Genomic DNA, 25,413 nt, shown 5'->3' with positions numbered 1-25,413 from the left:
TGGCGGGGGGGGGGCGGGAAAGTGAGATGAAACAAATCGATGGTGAATTGTAGACGGGGAGTTACTGGGTGGAATGAGCTGTGTAACACAAGAATCCGGTGATCTTGCTGCCTGTAATGTTGCTCCACAGGCAGAAGGTGACACTACATGGCGGTGTTTGAGATGAATTAGTGCAACACCTCTTCTGGCAAGCCTGTTAATTAAACTACACAACAGAAGCAACATTGATTTTTTAAAAGCGAATTGGGGGCTTAACGACATCCCAGAGTCATGTACTCAACGTTTTTATTTTAAATTTGCACCTTACCCATCCCTGGAATTTAGAAGTTTAAGACGTGATTTAATCGAAGTTTTCAAGATATTAAGAACCGAGAGTAAGCCTTTCCGCTGCGTGGGTTGTCTAGGACTAGGGGCATCGTCTAAAAATTATAGCCAGGCCTTTCAGGAGTGAAGATAGAAAATACTTCGACACACAAAGGGTGGGAGAAGTTTGGAATTTTCTTCTGCAAACTGCAATTGATGCAGCTTCAGTTATTAATTTTAAACCGGAGGTTGATGGATTTTCGTTAACCAAAGGGATTGTGGGATATGGGCCAAAGGCGGGTTTCTGGAGACAGGTCACAGATCAGTCGTGATCTCATTGAATGGTGGGACAGGCTCCAGGGGCTGAATGGCCTCCTCCTGCTCCCATCCTGAACTAACAGGACTGATTTTAAGAGCCCCCGCCTGGTGTAACCGGAACGATAGTCACCTGGAAATGGCACTAAAGTTTACACTGGTGCTTCAGCCATCGTCACCGTGGGTGGGGTCCTGAGATGGGCAGCGGGAACGCCTGCCTGTTTCAGGGGGGAAACCTCATCAAACCGGGGTCCCGTGATGTACAGAGGACCCTGACTGCAATTCTGAGGTACAAATGGGCGGAGTGAGGGCACGTTGAGCGGCCGAACCAGCTGCTCTTCAAACACTCACTGGAGGCCGCTCAGAAATATTTTTTATAAAACAGATCTCTTTCCGAAAAACAAACACATTCCTGACATCGCAACCATTATATTTCTGATTTACTTCATTTTGTATACAAATATTTTCAACCTTCCCCGTGTTCCACTCCCTTCAAGGCCGTTCCTTCATCTTTGTCCATGAAAGTGTGAACATTTCATGTTGAAAGTCTCTTCTGTATTTGTTTCATTCGTTGCTGGGATATGGTGGTGCAAGGCCAGCATTTATTGCCCATCCCTAATTGCCCTCGAGAAGGGGGTGGTGAGCCACCTTCTTGAACCACTGCAGTCCGTGTGGTGAAGGTGCTCCCACAGGGATGCTAGGGAGGGAGTTCCAGGATTTTGACCCAGCGATGAAGGAACAGCTGATATATTTCCCAAGTGAGGATGGTGTGTAACGTGAAGGGGAACTTGCAGGTGAGGGTGTTCCCCTGCAACTGCTGCCCTTGTCCCTCTGGGTGGTAGAGGTCGCGGGTTTGGGAGTTGCTGCAGTGCAACGTGTAGATGGTACACACTGCAGCCACGGTACGCCGGTGGTGGAGGGAGTGAATGTTGAAGGTGGTGGATGGGGTGCCAATCAAGCGGGATGCTTTGTCCTGGATGGTGTCGAGCTTCTTGAACTTTCTTGGAGCTAAACTCATCCAGGAAAGTGGAGAGTATTCCATCACACTCCTGACTTATGCCTTTGAGATGGGGGAAAGGCTTTGAGGAGTCAGGAGGTGATTGAAAGTGATTTGACCAAATCAGTTGTGAATATACTGGTGCATTAATTTTCCAGTTTTAAACCATGAGAGAACCCAGTGTAACAGGTTAATGATTTAGATCACTGCTTTTGTTTACTAATGAATGAATTCTAATGGCCGATTGCTTCTAAAATAGTTGTGATTATTAGATTGTTGCATTATAAATCATGAATCAGACATCAAATGCTGCGTTTTCATCTATTTTCTTATTTGAAGGGGTATGGATAATATTTACATTCTTTTACTCGTGTCTGGTATTCTTAAGATGTGCCCACTTATTGAGGGTTTTACGGGTTAAGTGAGAAACCAGGAAAGGCCCTCCGTACCAGGGTTGAGAATGTCCATTGCATGTCTCCACACTCTATACTGGGTGGGTCCCTTAAATGCTCCCAGAGACAGGCTGCCTCTCGCTATGTTTGGCTGATATTTACATTATTAGTGAAGCGTACTATGAAATATTGAACAGCAGAAAATAAAACCGCTCTTCAATATCCTACTTTATAATGTTGTTCAGTTATTTTTGGAGCGTGTCGTACCTCTGCTCCTCCGGCGGACTCTCCTGAAATAGACAGAAACACAAATGTTAACGCACAGCAGACCGCTGGCAGTGCTCAAACAGACTAAACAAGGCTCGACTTTGCAGCATGAGAGAGCTAGAGAGTCAATAGTAAAGTGTGGAGCAACTCACTGATCTCAGCTGCCCAAAACCTGAAGTGATATGCTCCTCCTGTACCATGTGGGAACTCGGACACTTCCGGTGTCCCTGACAACATGTGCGGGAAGTGTATCCACCTCCAGCTCCTGACGGACCGCGTTGCGGAATTGGAGCTAAGGGTGGATTCACTCTGGAGCATCCACGATGCTGAGAATGACGTGAGTAGCACGTATAGCGAGTTGGTCTTACCGCAGGTGAAGGGTCCACAGCCAGATAGGGAATGGAAGACCAACAGGAAGAGCAGTGCAAGGAAGGTAGTGCAGGGGTCCACTGCGGTCATCCCCCTGCAAAACAGATACACCGCTTTGAGTACTGTTGGGGGGGATGACTTACCAGGGAAAGGCAGCAGCAGCCAAGTTCAAGGCACCGTGGCTGGCTCTGCTGCACAGGAGGGCAGGAAAAAGATTGGGAGAGCGATAGTAATAGAGGATTCAATTGTAAGGGGAATAGATAGGCGTTTCTGCGGCCACAACCGAGACTCCAGGATGGTATGTTGCCTCCCTGGTGCAAGGGTAAAGAATGTCTCGGAGTGGGTGCAGGACATTCTGAAAAGGGAGGGTGAACAGCCAGTTGTCATGGTGCACATTGGTACCAACGATATCGATAAAAAACGGGATGAGGTCCTACGAGACGAATTTAAGGAGCGAGGAGTTAAATTAAAAAATAGGACCTCAAAAGTAGTAATCTCGGGATTGCTACCAGTGTCACGTGCTAGTCAGAGTAGGAATCGCAGGAGAGCTCAGATGAATACGTGGCTTGAGCAGTGATGCAGCAGGGAGGGATTCAAATTCCTGGGGCATTGGAACCGGTTCTGGGGGAGGTGGGACCAGTACAAAACGGACTGTCTGCACCTAGGCAGGACCGGAACCAATGTCCTCGGGGGAGTGTTTGCTAGTGCTGTTGGGGATGAGTTAAACTAATATGGCTGGGGAATGAGAACCAATGCAGGGAGACAGAGGGAAACAAAATGGAGACAGAAGCAAAAGACAGAAAAGAGATGAGTAAAAGTGGAGGGCAGAGAAACCCAAGGAAAAAAACAAAAAGGGCCACTTTACAGCAAAATTCTAAAGGGTCAAAGTGTAATAAAAAGGCAAGCCTGAAAGCTCTGTGCCTCAATGTGAGGAGTATTCGGAATAAGGTGGATGAATTAACTGTGCAGATAGCAGTTAACGGATACGATGTGGTTGGCATCACAGAGACATGGCTCCAGGGTGACCAAGGCTGGGAACTCAACATCCAAGGGTATTCAACATTTAGGAAAGATGGACAGAAAGGAAAAGGAGGCGGGGTGGCATTGCTGGTTAAAGAGATAATTAATGCAATTGTAAGAAAGGACATTAGCTTGGATGATGTGGAATCGGTATGGGTGGAGCTACGGAATACCAAGGGGCAGAAAACGCTAGTGGGAGTTGTGCACAGACCTCCAAACAGTAGTAGTGATGTTGGGGAGGGCATCAAACAGGAAATTAGGGGTGCATGCAATAAAGGTGCAGCAGTTATCATGGGTGACTTTAATATGCATATAGATTGGGCTAACCAAACTGGAAAAATACGGTGGAGGAGGATTTCCTGGAGTGCATAATGGATGGTTTTCCAGACCAATATGTCAAGGAACCAACTAGGGGGGAGGCCATCTTAGACTGGGTGCTGTGTAATGAGAGAGGATTAATTCCCTTGGGGAAGAGTGACCATAATATGATGGAATTCTACATTAGGATGGAGAAGGAAACAGTTAATTCAGAGACCATGGTCCAGAACTTAAAGGAGGATAACTTTGAAGGTATGAGGCGTGAATTGGCTAGGATAGATTGGCAAATGATACTCAAGGGGTTGACAGTGGATGGGCAATGGCTGACATTTAGAGACCACATGGATGAACTACAACAATTGTACATCCCTGTCTGGCGTAAAAATAAAAAAGGGAAGGTGGCTCAACCGTGGCTATCAAGGGAAATCAGGGATAATATTAAAGCTAAGGAAGTGGCATACAAATTGGCCAGAAATAGCAGCTAACCAGGGGACTGGGAGAAATTTAGAACTCAGCAGAGGAGGACAAAGCGTTTGATTAGGGCAGGGAAAATAGAGTACGAGAGGAAGCTTGCAGGGAACATTAAAATGGACTGCAAAAGCTTCTATAGATATGTAAAGAGAAAAAGTTAGTAAAGACAAACGTAGGTCCCCTGCAGTCAGAATTAGGGGAAGTCATAAATGGGAACAAAGAAATGGCAGTCTTATTGAACCAGTACTTTGGTTCGGTATTCACTAAGGAGGACACAAACAACCTTCCGGATAAAAAAGGGGTCAGAGGGTCTAGTAAGAAGGAGGAACTGAGGGAAATCCTTATTAGTCGGGAGATTGTGTTGGGGAAATTGATGGGATTGAAGGCCGATAAATCCCCAGGGCCTGATGGTCTGCATCCCATAGTATTAAGGAGGTGGCCTTGGAAATAGCGGATGCATTGACAGTCATTTTCCAACATTCCACAGACTCTGGATCAGTTCCTATGGAGTGGAGGGTAGCCAATGTAACCCCACTTTTTAAAAAAGGAGGGAGAGAGAAAACAGGAAATTATAGACCGGTCAGCCTGACATCGGTAGTGGGTAAAATGATGGAATCAATTATTAAGGATGTCATAGCAGCGCATTTGGAAAGAGGTGACATGATAGATCCAAGTCAGCATGAATTTGTGAAAGGGAAATCATGCTTGACAAATCTTCTGGAATGTTTTGAGGATGTTTCCAGTAGAGTGGACAAGGGGGAACCAGTTGATGTGGTGTATTTGGACTTTCAGAAGGCTTTTGACAAGGTCCCACACAAGAGATTAGTGTGCAACGTTAAAGCACATGGGATTGGGGGTAGTGTGCTGACGTGGGATTGAGAACTGGTTGGCAGACAGGAAGCAAAGAGTAGGAGTAAATGGGTACTTTTCAGAATGGCAGGCAGTGACTAGTGGGGTACCGCAAGTTTCTGTGCTAGGGCCCCAGCTGTTTACACTGTGTATTAATGATTTAGATGAGGGGATTAAATGTAGTATCTCCAAATTTGTGGATGATACCAAGTTGGGTGGCAGTGTGAGCTGCGAGGAGGATGCTATGAGGCTGCAAAGTGACTTGGATAGGTTAGGTGAGTCGGAAAATGCATGGCAGATGAAGTATAATGTGGATAAATGTGAGGTTATCCACTTTGGTTGTAAAAACAGAGAGACAGACTATTATCTGAATGGTGACAGATTAGGAAAAGGGGAGATGCAACGAGCCTGGGTGTCATGGTACATCAGTCATTGAAGGTTGGCATGCAGGTATAGCAGGCGGTTAAGAAAGCAAATGGCATGTTGGCCTTCATAGCGAGGGGATTTGAGTACAGGGGCAGGGAGGTGTTACTACAGTTGTACAGGGCCTTGGTGAGGCCACACCTGGAGTATTGTGCACAGTTTTGGTCTCCTAACTTGAGGAAGGACATTCTTGCTCTTTTGAGGGAGTGCAGCGAAGGTTCACCAGACTGATTCCCGGGATGGCGGGACTGACATATCAAGAAAGACTGGATCAACTGGGCTTGTATTCACTGGAGTTCAGATGAATGAGAGGGGATCTCATAGAAACGTTTAAAATTCTGACGGGTTTAGACAGGTTAGATGCAGGAACATTGTTCCCAATGTTGTGGAAGTCCAGAACCAGGGGTCACAGTCTAAGAATAAGGGGTAAGCCATTTCGGACCGAGATGAGGAGAAACTTCTTCACCCAGAGAGTGGTGAACCTGTGAAATTCTCTACCACAGAAGGTGGTTGAGGCCAATTCACTAAATATTTTCAAAAAGGAGTTAGATGTAGTCCTTCCTACTAGGGGGATCAAGGGGTATGGTGAGAAAGCAAGAATGGGTTACTGAAGTTTCATGTTCAGCCATGAACTCATTGAATGACGGTGCAGGCTCGAAGGGCCGAATGGCCTACTCCTGCACCTATTTTCTATGTTTCTATGTTTGGGACTTTGAGAGGAGCAGATGGGAACTAATGGAAGGAAACTGTTGGAAAGCTAATAAGCAAAGACCAGTGGATAGTATTGGACAAATTGAGTCAGTTTAGTGAAGTGCATGGGCTGGTATTCAATATTGAGGGCGAGTCACTGGGGAGCTGGGACAGGGATTTTTGCAAACAGGTACAGGGGCAGCAAGAAACAGAAATAACTGCTGGGGGAAACCGAGCACATAAGATAATAGAGGGTGCACTGACGGCAGGAAGAATGCTTGTGAAGACACTGAGAAAGTCACAACAATGTGTAGATATAGGAACATAAGAACAGGAGTAGGCCATTCAGCCCCTCGAGACTGTTCCACCATTTAATTAGATCAAGCACTAACTCCGAATGCAGAAGACCAAGTAATGGAGGAACAAGTAGTTCAGAAGCCAGGGAACATAGTTAGGACAAAGATGCAGTTCACAGAATCCTAGAAATTTACAGCAGGGCAGGAGGCCATTTCGGCCCATTGTGTCCGTGCCGGCCGACGAAGAGTTATCCGGCCTAATCCCACTTTCCAGCTCTTGGTCCTAGCCCTGTAGGTTATGGCACTTCAAGTGCACATTCAAGTACGGTTTAGTCGTGGTGAGGTTTTCTGCCTCTACCAACCGTTCGGTAAGTGAGTTCCATACCCCAATCACCCTCCGGGTGAAAACATTTCCCCTCAAATACCCGCTAAACCTCCTACCAATTACTTTAAATCTATGCCCCCTGCTTGTTGACCCCATGCTAAAGGAAATAGGTCCTTCCATTCACTCAGGTCTCTCCTCAGCCTCCTCTTTGCCAAAGAATAAACAATCCCAGCATATCCAGTCTTTCCTCAAAGCTAAAATTCTCCAGTCCAGGCAACATCCTCATAAATCCGATCTGGTACTGTAAAGCCCATGTGTGTCTCAGTGTCAGCTCCTGTACATATACAGTACACAGCGGGTAAAGGAATAATTCACTCCCGGCTGCTTCTGTAAAGCCCATGTGTGTCTCAGTGTCAGCTCCTGTACATGTACAGCACACAGCGGGTAAAGGGGAACGATTCTCCACTCTGCTACTGTCGAGCCCGTGTGCCTCTCAGTGCCAGCTCCTGTACATGTACAGTACACAGCGGGTAAAGGGGAACGATTCACTCCCGTCTGGTACTGTATGGCCCGTGTGCCTCTCAGTGTCAGCTCCTGTACACTGCTCAGTGTCCCACCATTTAATGTGTATTCCCTCGCCTTGTTAGCCCTCCCCAAATGTATTATCTCACACTTCTGTGGATTGAATTCTATTTGCCACTGTTCTGCCCACGTGACCAATTCACTGATATCTTCCTGCAGTCTGTTAATGTGCAGGGAGATTCTGGCTGTAGGGAGGTGGGTGGTGATGAGTGTGGTAATGATGATGAGTTGGTTACCCAGAGATAGGTCTGTGCACATTGAAGATAAATGACAAGGTACTGGAGGAGCAGCAGGAAGGGCTAAATGACAGTGTAAGAAATCGTGTAAGGGCTCTGAACCCTCCCATGCAAGGATGGCCGAGAAAATCAAGGCAATTCCCTGTGTTATACTTCCTGTTTTTGGTGACAAAGATGTTTGCAAAGAAAATCGCAAATTGTGTAAATCTGCTGCGAAAATAATACTGGGACGTTGAAACATAAATGGTGCTGTTCTTGTGACAAAAAATGGGAGAGAGATGACCAAATAAAAACCATGGAACTGGTCAGGAACGTTGAAGTAGCTGCAAGAAGCATTTTCATTGGAGGAGGGAGAAGGCCAGGAGGAAAGGTGATCCACATGACATTGATTACAAGTGGAATCTAGACAGCAGGTGGGTGATATACAAGAACCAGGTAACATTAACAAGGGTAAACTAGGGGCCATCTACAGTAAGCTGTATAGACGTGAATGCTGAATGCATTCGGGATTAGCAATTCCAAAACACGAGGTTACTGCGGCACTCGGGAACTCCAGTGTTGTGGGAATATTATAAACATGACTGACTGCAGAGGATGGTGCACAGGGACAGGAGGAGCCTGTTCCACCATTCAGTTAGATCTGTACCTCAACTGCATTTACCCACTTCTGCTCCATATCCCTTGATGCCCTTCACCAACAACAATCTACCCATCTCAGTCTGGAAAATGGTGAATTATTTGATCCAAGCATTCAATTTTGAGGGAGAATGTTCCAGATTTCCACAACTCTGTGAATGAATAATTTTTGAAAAAGTATTCAGGCACAGCAGAGTAGACAGATGTGGGCCTGGATGTCAAAGACACGAGGAGATTAAAGCTGTTGATCCTGTGAAAGAGCTGTCCAATTTATTCCCACACCCAATCCTTTCCCCATAACCCTGAAAATTAGTTCTCTCCAGCTACATGTCCCATTGCCCTTTGAACATCCCGATGGAATCTGCTTCCACCACCCTTTCAAGTTCCAAATCTGAAAACATATCTCCACATTTCCCTCTAGTTCTCTTGACAATTATTTTAGATCTGCGATCTCTGGCTACCGATCCGGTTGTCAGAAGAAACAGTTTCTCCCGTTTGCTCAATCAAATCCCCTCAGAATCTTGATTACCTCCATTAGGTGTCCCCTTGACCTTTGCTGCTCCAAGGAGAACAATCCCAGCTTCTGCTATGTCTCCACTTTACTGAAGTCCCTTATTCCTACTCTCATCCCAATAAACCTCCTCCTTACTCTCTCCAAGACCTTGACATCCTTCCTCAAGTCTGGTTCCCGGAATTTTACACAATACTCCAGCTGCAGCCTAACCAGTGATGTGTAAAGGTTCAGCATGACTTCCTTGTATTGAATTCAATGCCCCCGTTTACAAAGCCAAGTATCCCACAAGCTTTCTTCACTGTCTTATCAACTTGCCCTGCCACCTTCAAAGATTTGTGAACATTTACCCCAGTTCCTTCTGTTCTTTCACAACCTACAAAATAGCACCATTTAGATGACACTTCCTCTCCATGTTGTTCTTCCCAAAGTGCATCACTTCACATACAGTCACATTAAACTGTACCTGCCATGTGTCTGCCCATTTCTCCAGTCGGTCTTGGTCCTCCTGAAGTCTGCTACTATCCTGCTCACTATTCACTACGTTGCCAAGTTTTGACTCATCTGCAAACTTCAAAATTATACTTTATATCCCCAAGTTCAGGTTCTTTATCTACAACAAGGAAAGCTTATTGTGAATTGTCTCAGATTTCTCACAGATTTGTCTCCATTCTGAATAAAATATCATCCTTTTCCTCATTCAGTTCTTCGACCAAATTTTGTTCCTTTTCATCCAAAATATTGCGCAATGTATAAAATTCAGAGTCGATGAGGTTCTGCGATTGACTCGACTGTTCCTGTGAAGACAGAGAGTTTGTTAAAGAAGGAAACAAAACTATCGCAGTTCACCAGCACCATTGATCACAATGCTTAATAACCACCAAGCCACACTGCTGAAAATGCACAGGGATAGAGTTCTGTTAGCCAGCATGGGATACATAACACGCTAACTGTACCAGCACAGCCCACATCGGTCCATTGAGAATTCACCGTCATTTCGGAGATGTTCTCTTGCTGATCAAACTCAAAATCGTCAAAAGAGGTTTTCTTCTGCCTCAGAGAATGTAGGATTGTCTTCATTTTCTCCTGGGATTGAAACTCCGAGATCTGAAGATAATTGGCAAATGGCAAAAAAAAATCCAGGGGGTAAATGAGGGGATACATTTTTGCACAGCAAGTTATGGTGATCTGGAGTGCCCAGCCTGAAAGGGTGGTGGAAGCACACTCAATAGTAACTTTCAAAAGAGAATTAGATAAATTGTTGAATAGGAGACATTCGCAGGGCTCTGGGGTAAGAGCAGGGAGTGAGACTAATGGGACAGCTCTTTCACAGGCACGATGGGCCGAATGGCCTCCTCCTGTGCTGTGTGCGTCGATGATTCTAGGAGCTGACAAGAGCCACGGCGCTGCTAAAATTAAAAAAATTAAAAGTAAATTTATAATTTGTACAATCGGCAAAGTGTTAAACTGGACAATGTGACCCCTCCTTCACCTCCACATTCCTGTCCCACTCCCTCCTCACATCCCACCCCCTCCTCCTCACTGCCCCATCCTCTTCCCCCATCTCCTCCCCACATCTTAACCCACATTCTCCCCTCAACCACACTGTCCCCCTCCTCACACACCACCCACATCCTGCCCCACATCCTCCCTCCTCCTCACTCCCATTCCGCCTCCTTAAACCTATCCTCACTGCCCGCCCACTCCTCCTCCTCCTCCTCATCCTCCTCCTCATCCTCATCCTCATCTTCTTCTTCTTCTTCTCACCCCAGCCCCCCAGGTATAAAACCAGGCAGCCGCTCCCAGCGCCGCATCACTGACGCCCGGCCCAAACACACTGCCCGAGCTCCGAGTCTCACTGAGGCCCGGACCCGCCTCCCTCACCCTGAGTGACAGGCGCTACGGCCAATCCGCTTCCCCGAGGTGCTCCTCACCAGGCCGCCCCTGGCCAATCAGCGCCGCCGGGAGGCGGGGTTTGCGGCCATGATTTGGGTTGAGCGAGGCTTGCGCTCGGAGCTTGGCGGTTGGGTTGAAATATTTGAATGTTTAACGGGCGGTGACCTTTGCCCCTGTGTTCCACTCCAGGACATTGTGACGTATTTACTGAGGCGGCCGAGAGCTCGGGCCTTACACTAAACATCCGTCAGACAAAGGTCCTCCAGCAGCCTGTCCCCGCCGCACAGCACTGCCCCCCAGTCAGCAAGGTCCACGGCGCGGCCCTGGACACCGGGGACCATTCCCCAAACCTCGGGAGTCTCTTATCAACAAGGGCAGGCATTGACCACCAGATCCAACACCGCCTCCAGTGCGCCAGTGCAGCCTTCGGCCGCCTGAGGAAAAGAGTGTTTGAAGACCAGGCCCTCAAACCTACCACCGAGCTCATGGTCTACAGGGCTGTAGTAATAGCCGCCCTCCTGTATGGCTCAGAGACATGGACCATGTACAGCAGACAGCTCAAGTCGCTGGAGAAATACCACCAACGATGTCTCCGCAAGATCCTGCAAATCTCCTGGGAGGGCAGACGCACCAACGTTAGCGTCCTCGACCAGGCCAACATCCCCAGCATTGAAGCACTGACCACACTCGACCAGCTCCGCTGGGCAGGCCACATTGTCCGCATGTCAGACACGGGACTCCCAAAGCAAGCACTCTACGCAGAGCTCCGTCACGGCAAGCGAGCCAAAGGTGGGCAGAGGAAACGTTACAAGGACACCCTCAAAGCCTCCCTGATAAAGTGCAACAACCCCACTGACACCTGGGAGTCCCTGGCCAAAGACCGCCCTAAGTGGAGGAAGTGCATCTGGGAGGGCACTGAGCTCTTTGAATCTCAGCGACACGAGCGTGAAGAGGTCAGACGCAGGCAGCAGAAGGAGCGTGTGATAAATCAGTGCCACCCACCCCTTCCTCCGACAAATATCTGTCCCACCTGTGACAGGGTCTGTGGCTCTCGTATTGGACTGTTCAACCACTAAAGATCTCATATTTTAGGAGTGGAAGCAAGTCTTCCTCGATTCAGAGGGACTGTCTATGAAAAAAGTGGGATTGGTAGGACAACAACAACAACTTGTGTTTATATAGCGCCTTTAGTGCAGTAAAAGGTCCCCAGGCGCTTCACAGGAGGATCACAGATTGTTTTATCTATTCCGAGGTGGATCTGCGATTGTCACCAAACTAATCTGCCTCCCACAATATCTACAGAATCCCGGGAATACCCACAACTTCCCCGAGAATGGTTTTCATCATCAGCAGCGCTCCCTGGAACCAGGATGACTTGCTTCCACATGGGCTTGCAGATGTTTCAATGAAGGAGCCGATATTCCAGTCCTGAATTCCAATTGAAGGGTGGAAAATGCCTGTGCCTGGATTGTTTTAACGTGTGGTGACCGTCTCACACCAGCCACCACACGGGATTGACAGAGCTCGGCTTTTATCCAGTGGCAAGGGTTAACCAGGATGGCTGGAGACCTGCTCTGCTTCAAGGACCTAGTGCGCACACATCGCAGTGTGGGCAGGTCCGTGCTGCCCCTGGGCTCTCGGCTCTTCTGGGCCCCGAACCCTCATTCACAGCACCTCTGCCACGATCTCTCACCATTTCTCCGCCACGATTTCTCACCGTTCCTCCGCCACGATCTCTCACCGCTCCTCCGCCACGATCTCTCACCATTCCTCCGCCACGATCTCTCACCATTCCTCCGCCACGATCTCTCACCGCTCCTCCGCCACGATCTCTCACCGTTCCTCCGCCACGATCTCTCACCGTTCCTCCGCCACGATCTCTCACCGCACCTCCGCCACGATCTCTCACCGTTCCTCCGCCACGATCTCTCACCGTTCCTCCATCACGATCTCTCACCGCACCTCCGCCACGATCTCTCACCGTTCCTCCGCCACGATCTCTCACCGCACCTCCGCCACGATCTCTCACCGCACCTCCGCCATGATCTCTCACCGTTCCTCCGCCATGATCTCTCACCGCTCCTCTGCCACGATCGCTCACCATTCCTCCGCCACGATCTCTCACCGTTCCTCCGCCACGATCTCTCACCGCACCTCCGCCACGATCTCTCACCGTTCCTCCGCCACAAAAACATTCGCCACACCTCCGCCACGATCTCTCACCGTTCCTCCGCCATGATCTCTCACCGCTCATCCGCCCCAACCTTCCCGCTCCTCCGCTGTACCTGGACCCCGCCGATGTTCCTGTCCACGCTCCAAACTGTGACCTGGGTTTTGATGATGTTATCCAGTCGCCCACCTCGAAGCCGTCGCATACTTGTAGCAGCTCACTCTGGAAGCTGCAGTGGTATGCTCTTTTATCCTCCTGACCCGCGGTGGTCTTTTTTTCCTTCAAAAATATGCTTTATTCATATAAAATTTTCACAATACATTGGAAAATAGTTCAGTACCTTGCGGTCAGCAATTCCATACAATTCGTTTGGATGCTGACAGCAGTTCCATACGATGCACCAGCGTGCATTTCATTTCAAGGTACAGTTTAGTACAATCCATAAATCATGTTACATGTAGTACTGTGCAAATAAGGATATTACATGGAGCAGATAATAACAGGTTTACATTACGTTCCAGGATACATTTCAATACCGATCACGAATCACGTTACATGTAGCACTATGCAGATGAAAGCAGTACACGGAATGGATGAGAATATGTCCTCTCACAGGTCGAGGTGACCTACGATATTCCAAGACCCACGCTGCTCTTTTATCCTCCCGACCTGCGGTGGTGCCCTCTCACAGGTCGGGGTGGCCCACGATATTCCAGGACCCATGCTGCTCTTTTATCCTCCCGACCTGCGGTGGTGTCCTCTCAGAGGTCAGGGTGGCCCACGATGAATGAATGCCCCGGGAATAAGTTGCCCTGATGTTGACGCTCAGATTGTAATTATTTCTGTGGTGCCCAACTTTAATATTCTCCTGAAAGTCCCACTGCAATCCAGTTCCAGTTCCATTGAGGGTGCAAAAGAAAAGATAGCCATCCGTGGCTAACTAAAGAAATAAAGGACGGTATCCAATTAAAAACAAAGTCATACAAAGTTGCCCAAACTCGTGGAAGGACAGAAGATTGGGAAGCTTTTAAAAGCCAGCAAAGAATGACTAAAAAAATCATTAACAAAGGGAAGATAGACTATGAAAGTAAACTAGCACAAAATATAAAAACAGTTAGCAAGAGTTTCTCTCGGTATATAAAAAGGAAAAGAGTGGCTAAAGTAAATGTTGGTCCCTCAGAGGACGAGAACGGGAATTAGTGATGGGGTACATGGAGATGGCAAAAACTGTGAACAAATATTTTGTATCAGTCTTTACGGTAGAGGACACAAACAATATTCCAACAGTGGATAGTCAAGGGGCTATAGGGCGGGGGAGGAACTGATCACAATCACTAAGAAGTAAGGTAATGGGTCTAAAGGCAGATAGATCCCCTGGACCTGATGACTTGCATCCTAGCGTCTTAAGAGAAGTAACAGCAAGGATAGTGGATGCATTGGTTATAATTTACCAAAATTCCCTGGATTCTGGGAGGCCCCAGCAGATTGGAAAACCGCAAATGTAACGCCCCTATTTAAAAAAGGAGGCAGACAAAAAGCAGGAAACTAGACCAGTTAGCCTAACATCTGTGGTTGGGAAAATATTGGAGTCCATTATTAAAGAAGCAGTAGCAGGACATTTGGAAAAGCATAATTTGGTCAGGCAGAGTCAGCATGGATTTATGAAGGGGAAGTCATGTTTGACAAATTTGCTGGAATTCTTGAGGATGCAACGAACATGGTGGATAAAGGGGAACCAGTGGCTGTGGTGTATTTGGACTTCCAGAAGGCATTTGACAAGGTGCCACATAAAAGGTTACTGCGCAAGATAAAAGTTCACGGGGTTGGGGGTAATATATTAGCATGGATAGAGGATTGGCTAACAGAAAACAGAGTCGGGATAAATGGTTCATTCTCGGGTTGGCAATCAGTAACTAGTGGGGTGCCGCTGGGACCCCAACTATTTACAATCTATATTAACAACTTGGAAGAAAGGACCGAGTGTAACGTAGCCAAGTTTGCTGACAATGCAAAGATGGGATAAAAAGCAATGTGTGAGGAGGACACAAAATACCTGCAAAACGACAGACAGGCTAAGTGAGTGGGCAAAAATTTGGCAGATGCAGTATAATGTTGGAAAGTGTGAGGTCATGCACTTTGGCAAAAAAAAATCAAAGAGCAAGTTATTATTTAAATGGAGAATAAGTGCTGCAGTACAGCGGGACCTGGGGGTAGTTGTGCATGAAACACAAAAGGTTAGTATTCAGGTACAGCAAGTGATCAGGAAGGCCAATGGTATCTTGGTCTTTATTGCAAAGGGGATGGAGTATAAAAGCAGGGAAGTCTTGCTACAGTTTTACTGGGTATTGGTGAGGCCACACCTGGGATATTGCCTTGGTTTCCATATTTACAAAAGGATATAATTGCTTTGGAGACAGTTCAGAGAAGGTTCACTCGGTTGATTCCGGAGATGGGGTTGTTGACTTACGAGGAAAGGTTGAGTAGAATGGGCCTATCCTCATTGGAATTCAGAAGAATGAGAGGTGATCTTATCGAAACGTATAAGATTATGAGGGGCTTGACAAGGTGGATGCAGAGAGGATGTTTCCACTGATAGGGGAGACTTGAACTTGGGGGCATGATCTTAGAATAAGGGGCCGCCCAGTTAAAACTGAGATGAGGAGAACTTTCTTCTTGCAGGATTGTAAATCTGTGGAATTCGCTGCCTCAGAGAACTGTGGAAGCTGGGACATTGAATAAATTTAAGACAGCGGTAGACAGTTTCTTAACCGATAAGGAATTAAGGGGTTATGGGGAACGGGCAGGAAAGTGGACCGGAGTCTATAATCAGATCAGCCATGATTGTATTAAATGGTGGAGCAGGCTCCAGGGGCCATATGGCGTACTCCTGCTCCTATTTCTTGTGTTCTTATGTAAAAGGCCGATGATAATCAGCCCTTGATGAATCGACTGACTCTGGCAGATAGGGACGTGATCTTTGGGTTTGAGCTTCCCGTGTGCTAATCTTCTCCTTCTAATACCCTGTAAAAGGAGTTTACAAAAGTCATCACTGTAAGTACAGGATAGAACTTCAGAACATTCTCTCCTTCTTGTCCCATGGGCCATGCAGCGCCGATACACCTGGGTAATCTGGGCCTGTCACTGATGGTAAAACCCGCAGCTCCCGCTCCGCTGGACACACACGTGACAACCAATGGGCCAATGGTTTTCCTGGTGCCCTCCCCGCCCCTGGTGCCAGGCTCGGTACTCGGCCATCCTATAGAGTCGGTGCCCTCCCCACCAGGCTATATGACGTCACAGAGACTGCGTTGCCAGGTTACTGATGTCACACAGCTTGCGTTGCTGGGGTTCTGACGTCACACACCCCTTGCTAGATTACTGATGTCACACAGCTCGCGCTGCTGATTGGTGACGTCACTGGCGCTGAGCGAGCGGCGGCGCGTGTTTGAATCGCAGTCACGTGACCCGGAGCGAGCCCGCCTCCGACTGTGGGCGGGGTAAATAGCAGATACTTGGCCGCGATTGGTGGGCCGCCTGTCAATCACGTAAACCAACCAATTGCGGGGGCGGACAACGCCTCCCTGAGCGCGCTGTGAGGCGGCACTGCGCATGTCCAGGATCCCCGGAGATCGGCCGTTGGTGAAGGTAAACAAGATGGCGGAAAGTGAGCGGAGCTGAGCGGCGCCGGGGGAGAGTGTCTCGGGGGGGAGAGGGTGAGAGACACGGACACACAGACTGACAGAAGCTCACCCCCAGAATGACTGGGGGGAGGAGACAGATGTGGGGGGGCGGTGGGAAAGCTGAGGGACTCTGAAATCGTCCCCCCCCCTCCTCCTCCTCCTCCTCTTCGCCCCCTCCCCTCGGCTCCTCATCACGGTCCCCGGGGCCCAGTGAGATCAGACAGTGTGTAACCCGGGGGCCCAGTGAGATCAGACAGTGTGTAACCCGGGGGCCCAGTGAGATCAGACAGTGTGTAACCCGGGGGCCCAGTGAGATCAGACAGTGTGTAACCCGGGGGCCCAGTGAGATCAGACAGAGTGTAACCCGGGGGCCCAGTGAGATCAGACAGAGTGTAACCCGGGGGCCCAGTGAGATCAGACAGTGTGTAACCCGGGGGCCCAGTGAGATCAGACAGTGTGTAACGCGGGGGCCCAGTGAGATCAGACAGTGTGTAACCCGGGGGCCCAGTGAGATCAGACAGTGTGTAACCCGGGGGCCCAGTGAGATCAGACAGTGTGTAACCCGGGGGCCCAGTGAGATCAGACAGTGTGTAACCCGGGGGCCCAGTGAGATCAGACAGTGTGTAACCCGGGGGCCCAGTGAGATCAGACAGTGTGTAACCCGGGGAGAATTCTGGTGATTTTCTGTAAGTCCAGACGGGCGGGAGAGATCTGAGGAAATGGATAAAATCAAACAGAAATACTGGACATATGCTCTTCTGAAACTTTGGAAAAACACTTTACACTAGATTCCACTTCACAACATTAATAATCTAATTTTCTGCCCTGTGATAATTAGATCCTGGTGAATGGCGGAGTGATTGAGAAAGTTCCACAGCTGGGAGGAAACATGGATTGTGGACTGAGGAACAACAGCAGGTGAACCAGCACAGGATTGTGAGAGCACCAACCAGTGAGCTCTTCCGATTGAAAGCGCTTCAATAGATCGACTGGGGAGAAAGGTAAGAGAAAGTGCCATTTACTCAGATATACACCGATCCTGTAGACAGTACACACAGGTTACAAGGTAAGACAGGAAATGAGACCGGGAGAGACTAACCACCAAGTACAATTATCCAGCATGAGGCCGTACAATGGGATGTGAAGTGAGATCAGTTTCTGTCTCTAAACACAGTCACAGTGAATCTTGTGTGTGTTTTAGAGTAAAGGGCTTTGATCTAAGAGGTGACTCCAGTTTGAGGCACAGCCCAGCAGATGGACCGGTCTCTGTACATTAGGTGCGGCTGAACTCACACCGACACCATCAGATCTCAATGTTCAAATATTTCCCATCTGGTGAGAAAGCCAATGGAAAGATTGAACCGGAAGCACATCGTCAATTCACTGATCACGGTGCACAGACCCAACTGAAAGACCAGCACGGCCTGTCACCCACAGAATCAATTATTCATTCATGAACATTGAGAATTATAAGAAAATATATTGATAACTACTTATATTGATAACTACTAATATTGAAGCATTGATCACTCGAGATGTGTAGTATTCTAATATACTGAAACACAGATATGGAGAGTTGCAATTTATTGATTGGCGTCGTACTTGACCCCGAGATGAGCTTCCGAACCCATATTCCCTCAGTCACCAAGTCCGCTTACTTCCACTTCCATAACACCGCCGGTCTTTGCCCCCTCCTCAGCTCATCTGCTGAAACCCACATCCATGTCTCTGATCGTCCTCACAACTCACATTCTCCGTAAACTTAAGCTTAAACTGAGGGGGCTTAGTTTTAAGGTGGTTGATGGGGATTTGAGGAGGGGGGGCTTTTTTACCAAGAGGGTTGTGGGGATCTGGAACTCATTGCCTGGAAGAGTGGTGGACACAAAAACCCTCACCACTTTTAAGTGATGGTTGGATGGGCACAAAGTGCCGTAACCTGCAGGGTTACGGACCTAGAGCTGGTAATTGGGAATAGACCAGATCACCTCTTGTTGGCCGGCGCAGATATAATGGTAAGTGCTGCAGGGAATTGAATATGGCCAGGGTGATCTGGACTAGTTTCGATCGCCTGGATGGGTAGGAGAGAAATTTTCCCAGATTTCTTTTTCCCTAAATTGGCCTGGGTTTTTGCCTCTCCCAGGACTTCACATGGCTCTGGTTGGGGTGGAGTGTGGAATTTTTCGGTGCAAGGGGTGTCGCAGTTGTGTGAGGCGGACTGGTTGGGCTGGGTGCTATTTACCTTTCCGCCATTGTTCATAGGTTTACATAGAAACATAGAAAATAGGTGCAAGAGTAGGCCATTCGACCCTTCCAGCCTGCACCGCGATTGAATGAGTTCATGGCTGAACATGCAACTTCAGTACCCCATTCCTGCGTTCTCGCCATACCCCTTGATCGTCCTAGTAGTAAGGACTACATCTAACTCCTTTTTGAATATATTTAGTGACTTGGCCTCAACAACTTTCTGTGGTAGAGAATTCCACAGGTTCACAACTCTCTGGGTGGAGAAGTTTCTCCTCATCTCGGTCCTAAATGGCTTACCCCTTAACCTTAGACTGTGACCCCTGGTTCTGGACTTCCCCAACATTGGGAACATTCTTCCTGCATCCAACCTGTCTAAACCCGTCAGAATTTTAAACGTTTCTATGAGATCCCCTCTCATTCTTCTGAACTCAGTGAATACAACCCCGGTTAATCCAGTCTTTCTTGATATGTCAGTCCCGCCATCCCGGAAATCAGTCTGGTGAATCTTCGCTGCACTCCCTCAATAGCAAGAATGTCCTTCCTCAAGTTAGGAGACCAAAACTTTACACAATACACCAGGTGTGGCCTCACCCAGGCCCTGTACAACTGTAGTAACACCTCCCTGTCCCTGTACTCAAATCCCTCGCTATGAAGGCCAACATGCCATTTGCTTTCTTAACTGCCTGCTGTACCTGCATGCCAACCTTCAATGACTGATGTACCATGACACCCAGGTCTCGTTGCACCTCCCCTTTTCCTAATCTGTCACCATTCAGATAATAATCTGTCTCTCTGTTTTTACCACCAAAGTGGATAACCTCACATTTATCCACATTAAACATCATCTGCCATGCATTTGCCCATTCACTTAACCTATCCAAGTCACTCTGCAGCCTCATAGCATCCTCCTCGCAGCTCACACTGCCACCCAACTTCGTGTCATCCGCAAATTTGGAGATACTACATTTAATCCCCTCGTCTAAATCATTAATGTACAGTGTAAACAGCTGGGGCCCCAGCACAGAACCTTGCGGTACCCCACTAGTCACTGCCTGCCATTCTGAAAAGTAGCCATTTACTCCTACTCTTTGCTTCCTGTCTGCCAACCAGTTCTCAATCCACGTCAGCACACTACTCCCAATCCCATGTGCTTTAACTTTGCACATTAATCTCTTGTGTGGGACCTTGTTGAAAGTCCAAATACACCACATCAACTGATTCTCCCTTGCCCACTCGACTGGAAACATCCTCAAAAAATTCCAGATGATTTGTCAAGCATGATTTCCCTTTCACAAATCCATGCTGACTTGGATCTATCATGTCACCTCTTTCCAAATGCGCTGCTATGACATCCTTAACAATTGATTCCATCATTTTACCCACTACTGATGTCAGGCTGACCGGTCTATAATTCCCTGTTTTCTCTCCCTCCTTTTTTAAAAAGTGGGGTTACATTGGCTACCTGCCGCTCCATAGGAACTGATCCAGAATCTATGGAATGTTGGAAAATGACTGTCAATGCATCCACTATTTCCAAGGCCACCTCCTTAAGTACTCTGGGATGCAGTCCATCAGGCTCTGGGGATTTATCGGCCTTCAATCCCATCAATTTCCCCAACACAATTTCCTGACTAAGAAGGATGTCCTTCAGTTCCTCCTTCTTACAAGACCCTCTGACCCCTTTTATATCCAGAAGGTTGTTTGTGTCCTCCTTAGTGAATACCGAACCAAAGTACTTGTTCAATTGGTCTGCCATTTCTTTGTTCCCCGTTATGACTTCCCCTGATTCTGACTGCAGGGGACCTACGTTTGTTTTTGCTAACCTTTTTCTCTTTACATATCTATAGAAGCTTTTGCAGTCCGTCTTAATGTTCCCTGCAAGCTTCCTCTCGTACTCTATTTTCCCTGCCCGAATCAAACCCTTTGTCCTCCTCTGCTGAGTTCAAAATTTCTCCCAGTCCCCGGGTTCGCTGCTATTTCTGGCCAATTTTTATGCCACTTCCTTGGCTTTAATACTATCCCTGAATTCCCTTGATAGCCACGGTTGAGCCACCTTCCCTATTTTATTTTTACGCCAGACAGGGATGTACAATTGTAGTAGTTCATCCATGCGGTCTCTAAATGTCTGCCATTGCCCATCCACTGTCAACCCCTTAAGTATCATTCTCCAATCTATCCTAGCCAATTCACGCCTCATACATTCAAAGTTACCCCTCTTTAAGTTCTGGACCATGGTCTCTGAATTAACTGTTTCTTTCTCCATCCTAATGTAGAATTCCACCATATTATGGTCACTCTTCCCCAAGGGGCCTCGCACAACGAGATTGCTAATTAATCCTCACTCATTACACAACACCCAGTCTAAGATGGCCTCCCCCCCCTCCCCGAGTTGGTTCCTCGAAGTATTGGTCTAGAAAACCATCCCTTATGCACTCCAGGAAATCCTCCTCCACTATATTGCTTCCAGTTTGGTTAGGCCAATCTATATGCATATTTTTATGTAACCTTCAGGGCTGCTGACCGAGGGCCGTGCAGCTCTTTGTTGGCCGGCTCGGACATGATGGTCCGAAATGGCCTCTTCTGCGCTGTAAATTTCTGTGTTTCTTCAACACTCCTGCCTGTATCCTTACTCAAGAACACAAGAAGTAGCAGCAGGAGTTGGCCATACGGCACTCCCATCTGCTTCGCCATTCAGTAAGATCTCTCTTCGATAGAGAATTTTAAAGATTCACAACTCTGAGTGAAGAAATAGCTCCTCCTCATAGTCTTAAATGACCGATCTCTTATCCTAATACTAGGACCCCTAACTCACGACTATCCAGCCCTTGTCAATTCCTCTAAGAATTTTATATGTTTAAATGATATCACCTTCCGTTCTTCTAAACTCCAGAGAATATAGGCCTATTCTACTCAATCTGTCTCAGCCCTCTCATCCCAACTTGTACCAATTTCCGTTCATCCATCACCCCTGTGCTCGCTGAACTAAATTGGCTCCTGGTCCATCAATGCCTCGCTTTCAAAATTCTCATCCTTGTTTTGAAATCCGTCCAGGACCTTGCCCCTCCCTATTGCTGTAACCTCCTCCAGCGCGACAACCCTCAGATCTTTGCATTCCTCCAATTCTGGCCTCTTGAGCAGCCCCGATTTTCATTCCACCAATATTGGTGGCCGTACCTTCAGCTGCCAAGTTCATAAGCTCTGGAATTCCTCCCAAAACCTCTCCACCTTTAAAATGCTCCTTAATACCTACCCTTTGAACAAGCTTTCAGTCACCTGTGCTCATATTTCCTTGCGTGACTGGGTGTCAAATTTTGTTTGCTAACAGCCCTGTGAAGTGTCTTGGGACATTTTACTACGTTTAAGGCGTGATATAAATGCAATTTGTTGCTGATAACTGAAGATATTTTGAATTGTAATATAACGAGACTACAGGCATGGGGAATTGAAATAGATTGATAACTGCAGAGGAAGAGGTTTGTTATGTATTGCTAATAGCGTGAATTCTTTTAACGTGAGGTGGCCCTTGACATTAGCTACCACACAGGCTTGGCAGAGCACAATCTTGGTCCAATGGCAAGGGGATTCAAGATGACTGGAGACCAGGCTCTGCTGCATGTTTCCTCTGGCACTGATTCTCACTGGAATACAGTTTCCTCTGGCACTGACTCTCACTGGGATACAGTTTCCTTTGGCACTGACTCTCACTGGGGTAGTTTCCTCTGGCACTGACTGTCACTGGGGTACAGTTTCCTCTGGCACTGACTCTCACTGGGGTACAGTTTCCTCTGACACTGACTCTCACTGGGGTACAGCTTCCTCTGACACAGATTTACTGTGTACCTAATTTGTGCTGTCCCTGCCCTGAAAGTGCATGATGGGACAGTTTAACCTGAAACTGATCAGGAGCTGTGGATGGAAAGTTTTCATTGCAGTGGCAGATCGTACTGCTGCTGAATTTTAATTGATAAGCTGCTCAGCACGATCGGGACGGACACCGAAGTTTGCCCTGCGGCAGAGTAGAGGGAACTTTACTCTCTATCTAACCCATACACCACCTTGTCTGTGGGAATTCAGTGGCATTTTGAAAGCAATTGCTCGGGTACATCAAGAGAAATTTATTCTGCTGCTTGGGGTGTTTAGGACGAGGGGACATAACCTTAAAATCCGAGCCAGGCCATTCAGGAGCGATGTTAGGAAACACTTCTTCACTCAATGGATGTTTGAAGTGTGGAACCCCACAATAAGCAATCGATGCTCACCCATTGAATAATTCTGGGCCGGTTGTGATGTCTGCCCAATGACCGTTGCTTGTTCCCTTGGATTGGATCATTATTTATTCCCTTTGGTTTGTTTTCAGTTTCACTGCTGGACCCACCACTTAAAGCACTTTGTCTGATCTGCCTCTGGGAATGAGCAGACTCCTCCCTCATCTCCCACACTGCACCAGCTCTCCTCCTCTTTCCCCCCCCTTGGTTGTGTTCCACACTTTGGGCCTTGGACCTTCACCGGGGATTCTCAGTATGAACAGGGGATGTGTGTTGAGACAGGATGTCCCAGCTCTCCTCCTTTAAAGGGACATGGAGAGGACCCACTGGGCTGAATGGCCTTGCTTTATGACATCACTGCAGTGCCTAGCAACCAACCTCCCTGAGCCCTGCTCATTATGGGCTGGCAGTGTCTGATGGGACAGTGTAGAGGGAGAAAGATTTAGATTTATTTGGCGCCTTTCATGACCACCGGAGCCCTCAAAGCGCTTTACAGCCAATGAAGTACTTTTGGATTGTAGTCACTGTTGTAGTAAGGGAGCTTTACTCTGTATCTAACCCGTGCTGTACCTGCCCTGGGAGTGTTTGATGGGACAGTGTAGAGGGAGGTTTACGCTGTAGCTCACCTGTGCTGTACCTGCCCTGGGAGTGTTTGATGGGACAGTATATAGAGAGTTTTACTCTGTATCTAACCCGTGCTGTACCTGCCCTGGGAGTGTTTGATGGGACAGTATATAGAGAGTTTTACTCTCTATCTAACCCGTGCTGTACCTTCCCTGGCAGTGTTTGTTGGGTCAGTATCGAGGGAGCTTTACTCTGTATCTAACCTGTGCTGTACCTGCCCTGGGAGTGTTTGATGGGACAGTTTAGAGGGAGCTTTACTCTGTATCTAACCCGTGTTGTACATGTCCCGGGACTGTTTGATGGGATAGTATAGAGAGGGTTTTACTCTGTATCTAACCCTGTGCTGTACCTGCCCTGGAAGTTTTTGACGGGATAATGTAAAGGGAGCTTTGCGCTGTATCTAACCCATGTTGTACCTGATCTGGCAGAGTTTGATGGGACAGTTTAGAGGAAGCTTTTCTCTCTATCTAACCCATACTGTAACTGCCTTGGGAGTATTTGATGGGACAGTGTGGTGGGAGCTTTTCTCTGAATCTAACCCATACTGTACCTGCCCTGGGAGTGTTTGATGGGATAATGTAGACGGAGATTTACTGTGTACCAAACCTGTGCTAACCTAGCAAGTTGTGAAGAGGACGCCAATAATCTACAAAGGGATATAGATAGGCTAAGTGAGTGGGCAAAACTTTGGCAGATGGAGTATAATGTGGGAAAATGTGAGCTTGTCCACTTTGGTAGGAGAAATAAAAAAGCAAATTATTATTTAAATGGGGAGCGAATACAAAGTGTCGTGTACAGATGGATCTGGGGGTCCTTGTACATGAAACACAAAAATTTAGCATGCAGTTACTGCAATTAATTAGGAAGGCAAATGGAATGCTGGCCTTTATTGCAAGAGGGATGGAGTATAAAAGTAGGGAAGTCCTGCTGCAACTGTATATAGCATTGGTAAGACCATACCTAGAGTACTATGCACAGTTTTGGTCTGCTTGTTTTAGGAAGGATATACTTGCATTGGAGGCAGTTCAGAGAAGGTACACGAGGTTGATTACTAAGATGAAAGGTTGAGCAGGTTGGGCCTATACTCCTTGGAGTTTAGAAGACTTAGAGGTGATCTCATTGAAACGTATACAATTTTGAGGGGGCTTGACAGGATAAATGCAGAGAGCATGTTTCCCTTCGTGGGGGAATCTAGAACTAGGTGACATAGTTTCAGGATAAGGGGTCGCTCATTTAAAACGGAAATGAGGAGGAATTTCTCCAGGAGGGACGTGAATGTTTGGAATTTTGTACCTCCGAGAGCTGTGGGGGCTGGGTCATTGAATGTATTTAAAGTGGGGACAGACAGATTTTTGAAAGATAAGGGAGTCAAGGTTTTTGGGGAGCGGGCAGGGAAGTGGAGTTGAGGCCTGGATCCGATCAGCCATGATCTTATTGAATGGCGGAGCAGCCTTGGAAGGCCAAATGGCCTACTCCTGCTCCTATTTCTTGTGTTCTATACCTGCCCTTGGAGCTTTTGATGGGACAGTGTCAA

The 25,413-nt window shown here is 47.6% G+C and overlaps 2 protein-coding genes and 1 pseudogene across 12 annotated transcripts in view; 2 read left to right on the top strand and 1 right to left on the bottom strand.

Moving 5' to 3' along the window:
- Positions 1 to 25,413, top strand: part of LOC139252394 (zinc finger protein 239-like) — a 281,958-nt gene that overhangs the window by 209,674 nt on the left and 46,871 nt on the right. The window lies entirely within an intron of this gene.
- On the bottom strand, positions 1,041 to 10,818 carry LOC139252407 (tripartite motif-containing protein 12A-like). Its single transcript, XM_070873395.1, has 4 exons — positions 10,768 to 10,818; positions 9,991 to 10,107; positions 9,658 to 9,797; positions 1,041 to 2,297 (listed from the first exon to the last, which is right to left on the bottom strand). Exons 2-4 carry the CDS (start codon positions 10,078 to 10,080, stop codon positions 2,249 to 2,251), a joined length of 279 nt encoding a protein of 92 aa, XP_070729496.1. The 5' UTR covers positions 10,081 to 10,107; positions 10,768 to 10,818; the 3' UTR covers positions 1,041 to 2,248.
- LOC139252400 (zinc finger protein 229-like) overlaps positions 16,706 to 25,413 on the top strand; it is a 34,490-nt pseudogene continuing 25,782 nt past the window's right edge.

Source organism: Pristiophorus japonicus, unplaced genomic scaffold (assembly GCF_044704955.1).
Source record: "Pristiophorus japonicus isolate sPriJap1 unplaced genomic scaffold, sPriJap1.hap1 HAP1_SCAFFOLD_464, whole genome shotgun sequence".
Taxonomy (NCBI): Eukaryota; Metazoa; Chordata; class Chondrichthyes; family Pristiophoridae; genus Pristiophorus; species Pristiophorus japonicus.
The sequence above is the reverse complement of the archived record's forward strand: the minus strand, read 5'-3'. Positions and strand labels throughout refer to the sequence as shown.

What these genes read in the sequence shown, in the direction of transcription:
- LOC139252407 (XM_070873395.1), bottom strand. Translation starts at nt 10,080, where the DNA reads ATGAAGACAATCCTACATTCTCTGAGGCAGAAGAAAACCTCTTTTGAC. An exon ending in AGAACATCTCCGAAATGACG is followed by an intron (nt 9,798 to 9,990) that starts GTGAATTCTCAA and finishes CTGTCTTCACAG; the next exon opens with GAACAGTCGAGTCAATCGCA. An exon ending in TTCAGAATGGAGACAAATCT is followed by an intron (nt 2,298 to 9,657) that starts GTGAGAAATCTG and finishes TGTCTATTTCAG; the next exon opens with GAGAGTCCGCCGGAGGAGCA.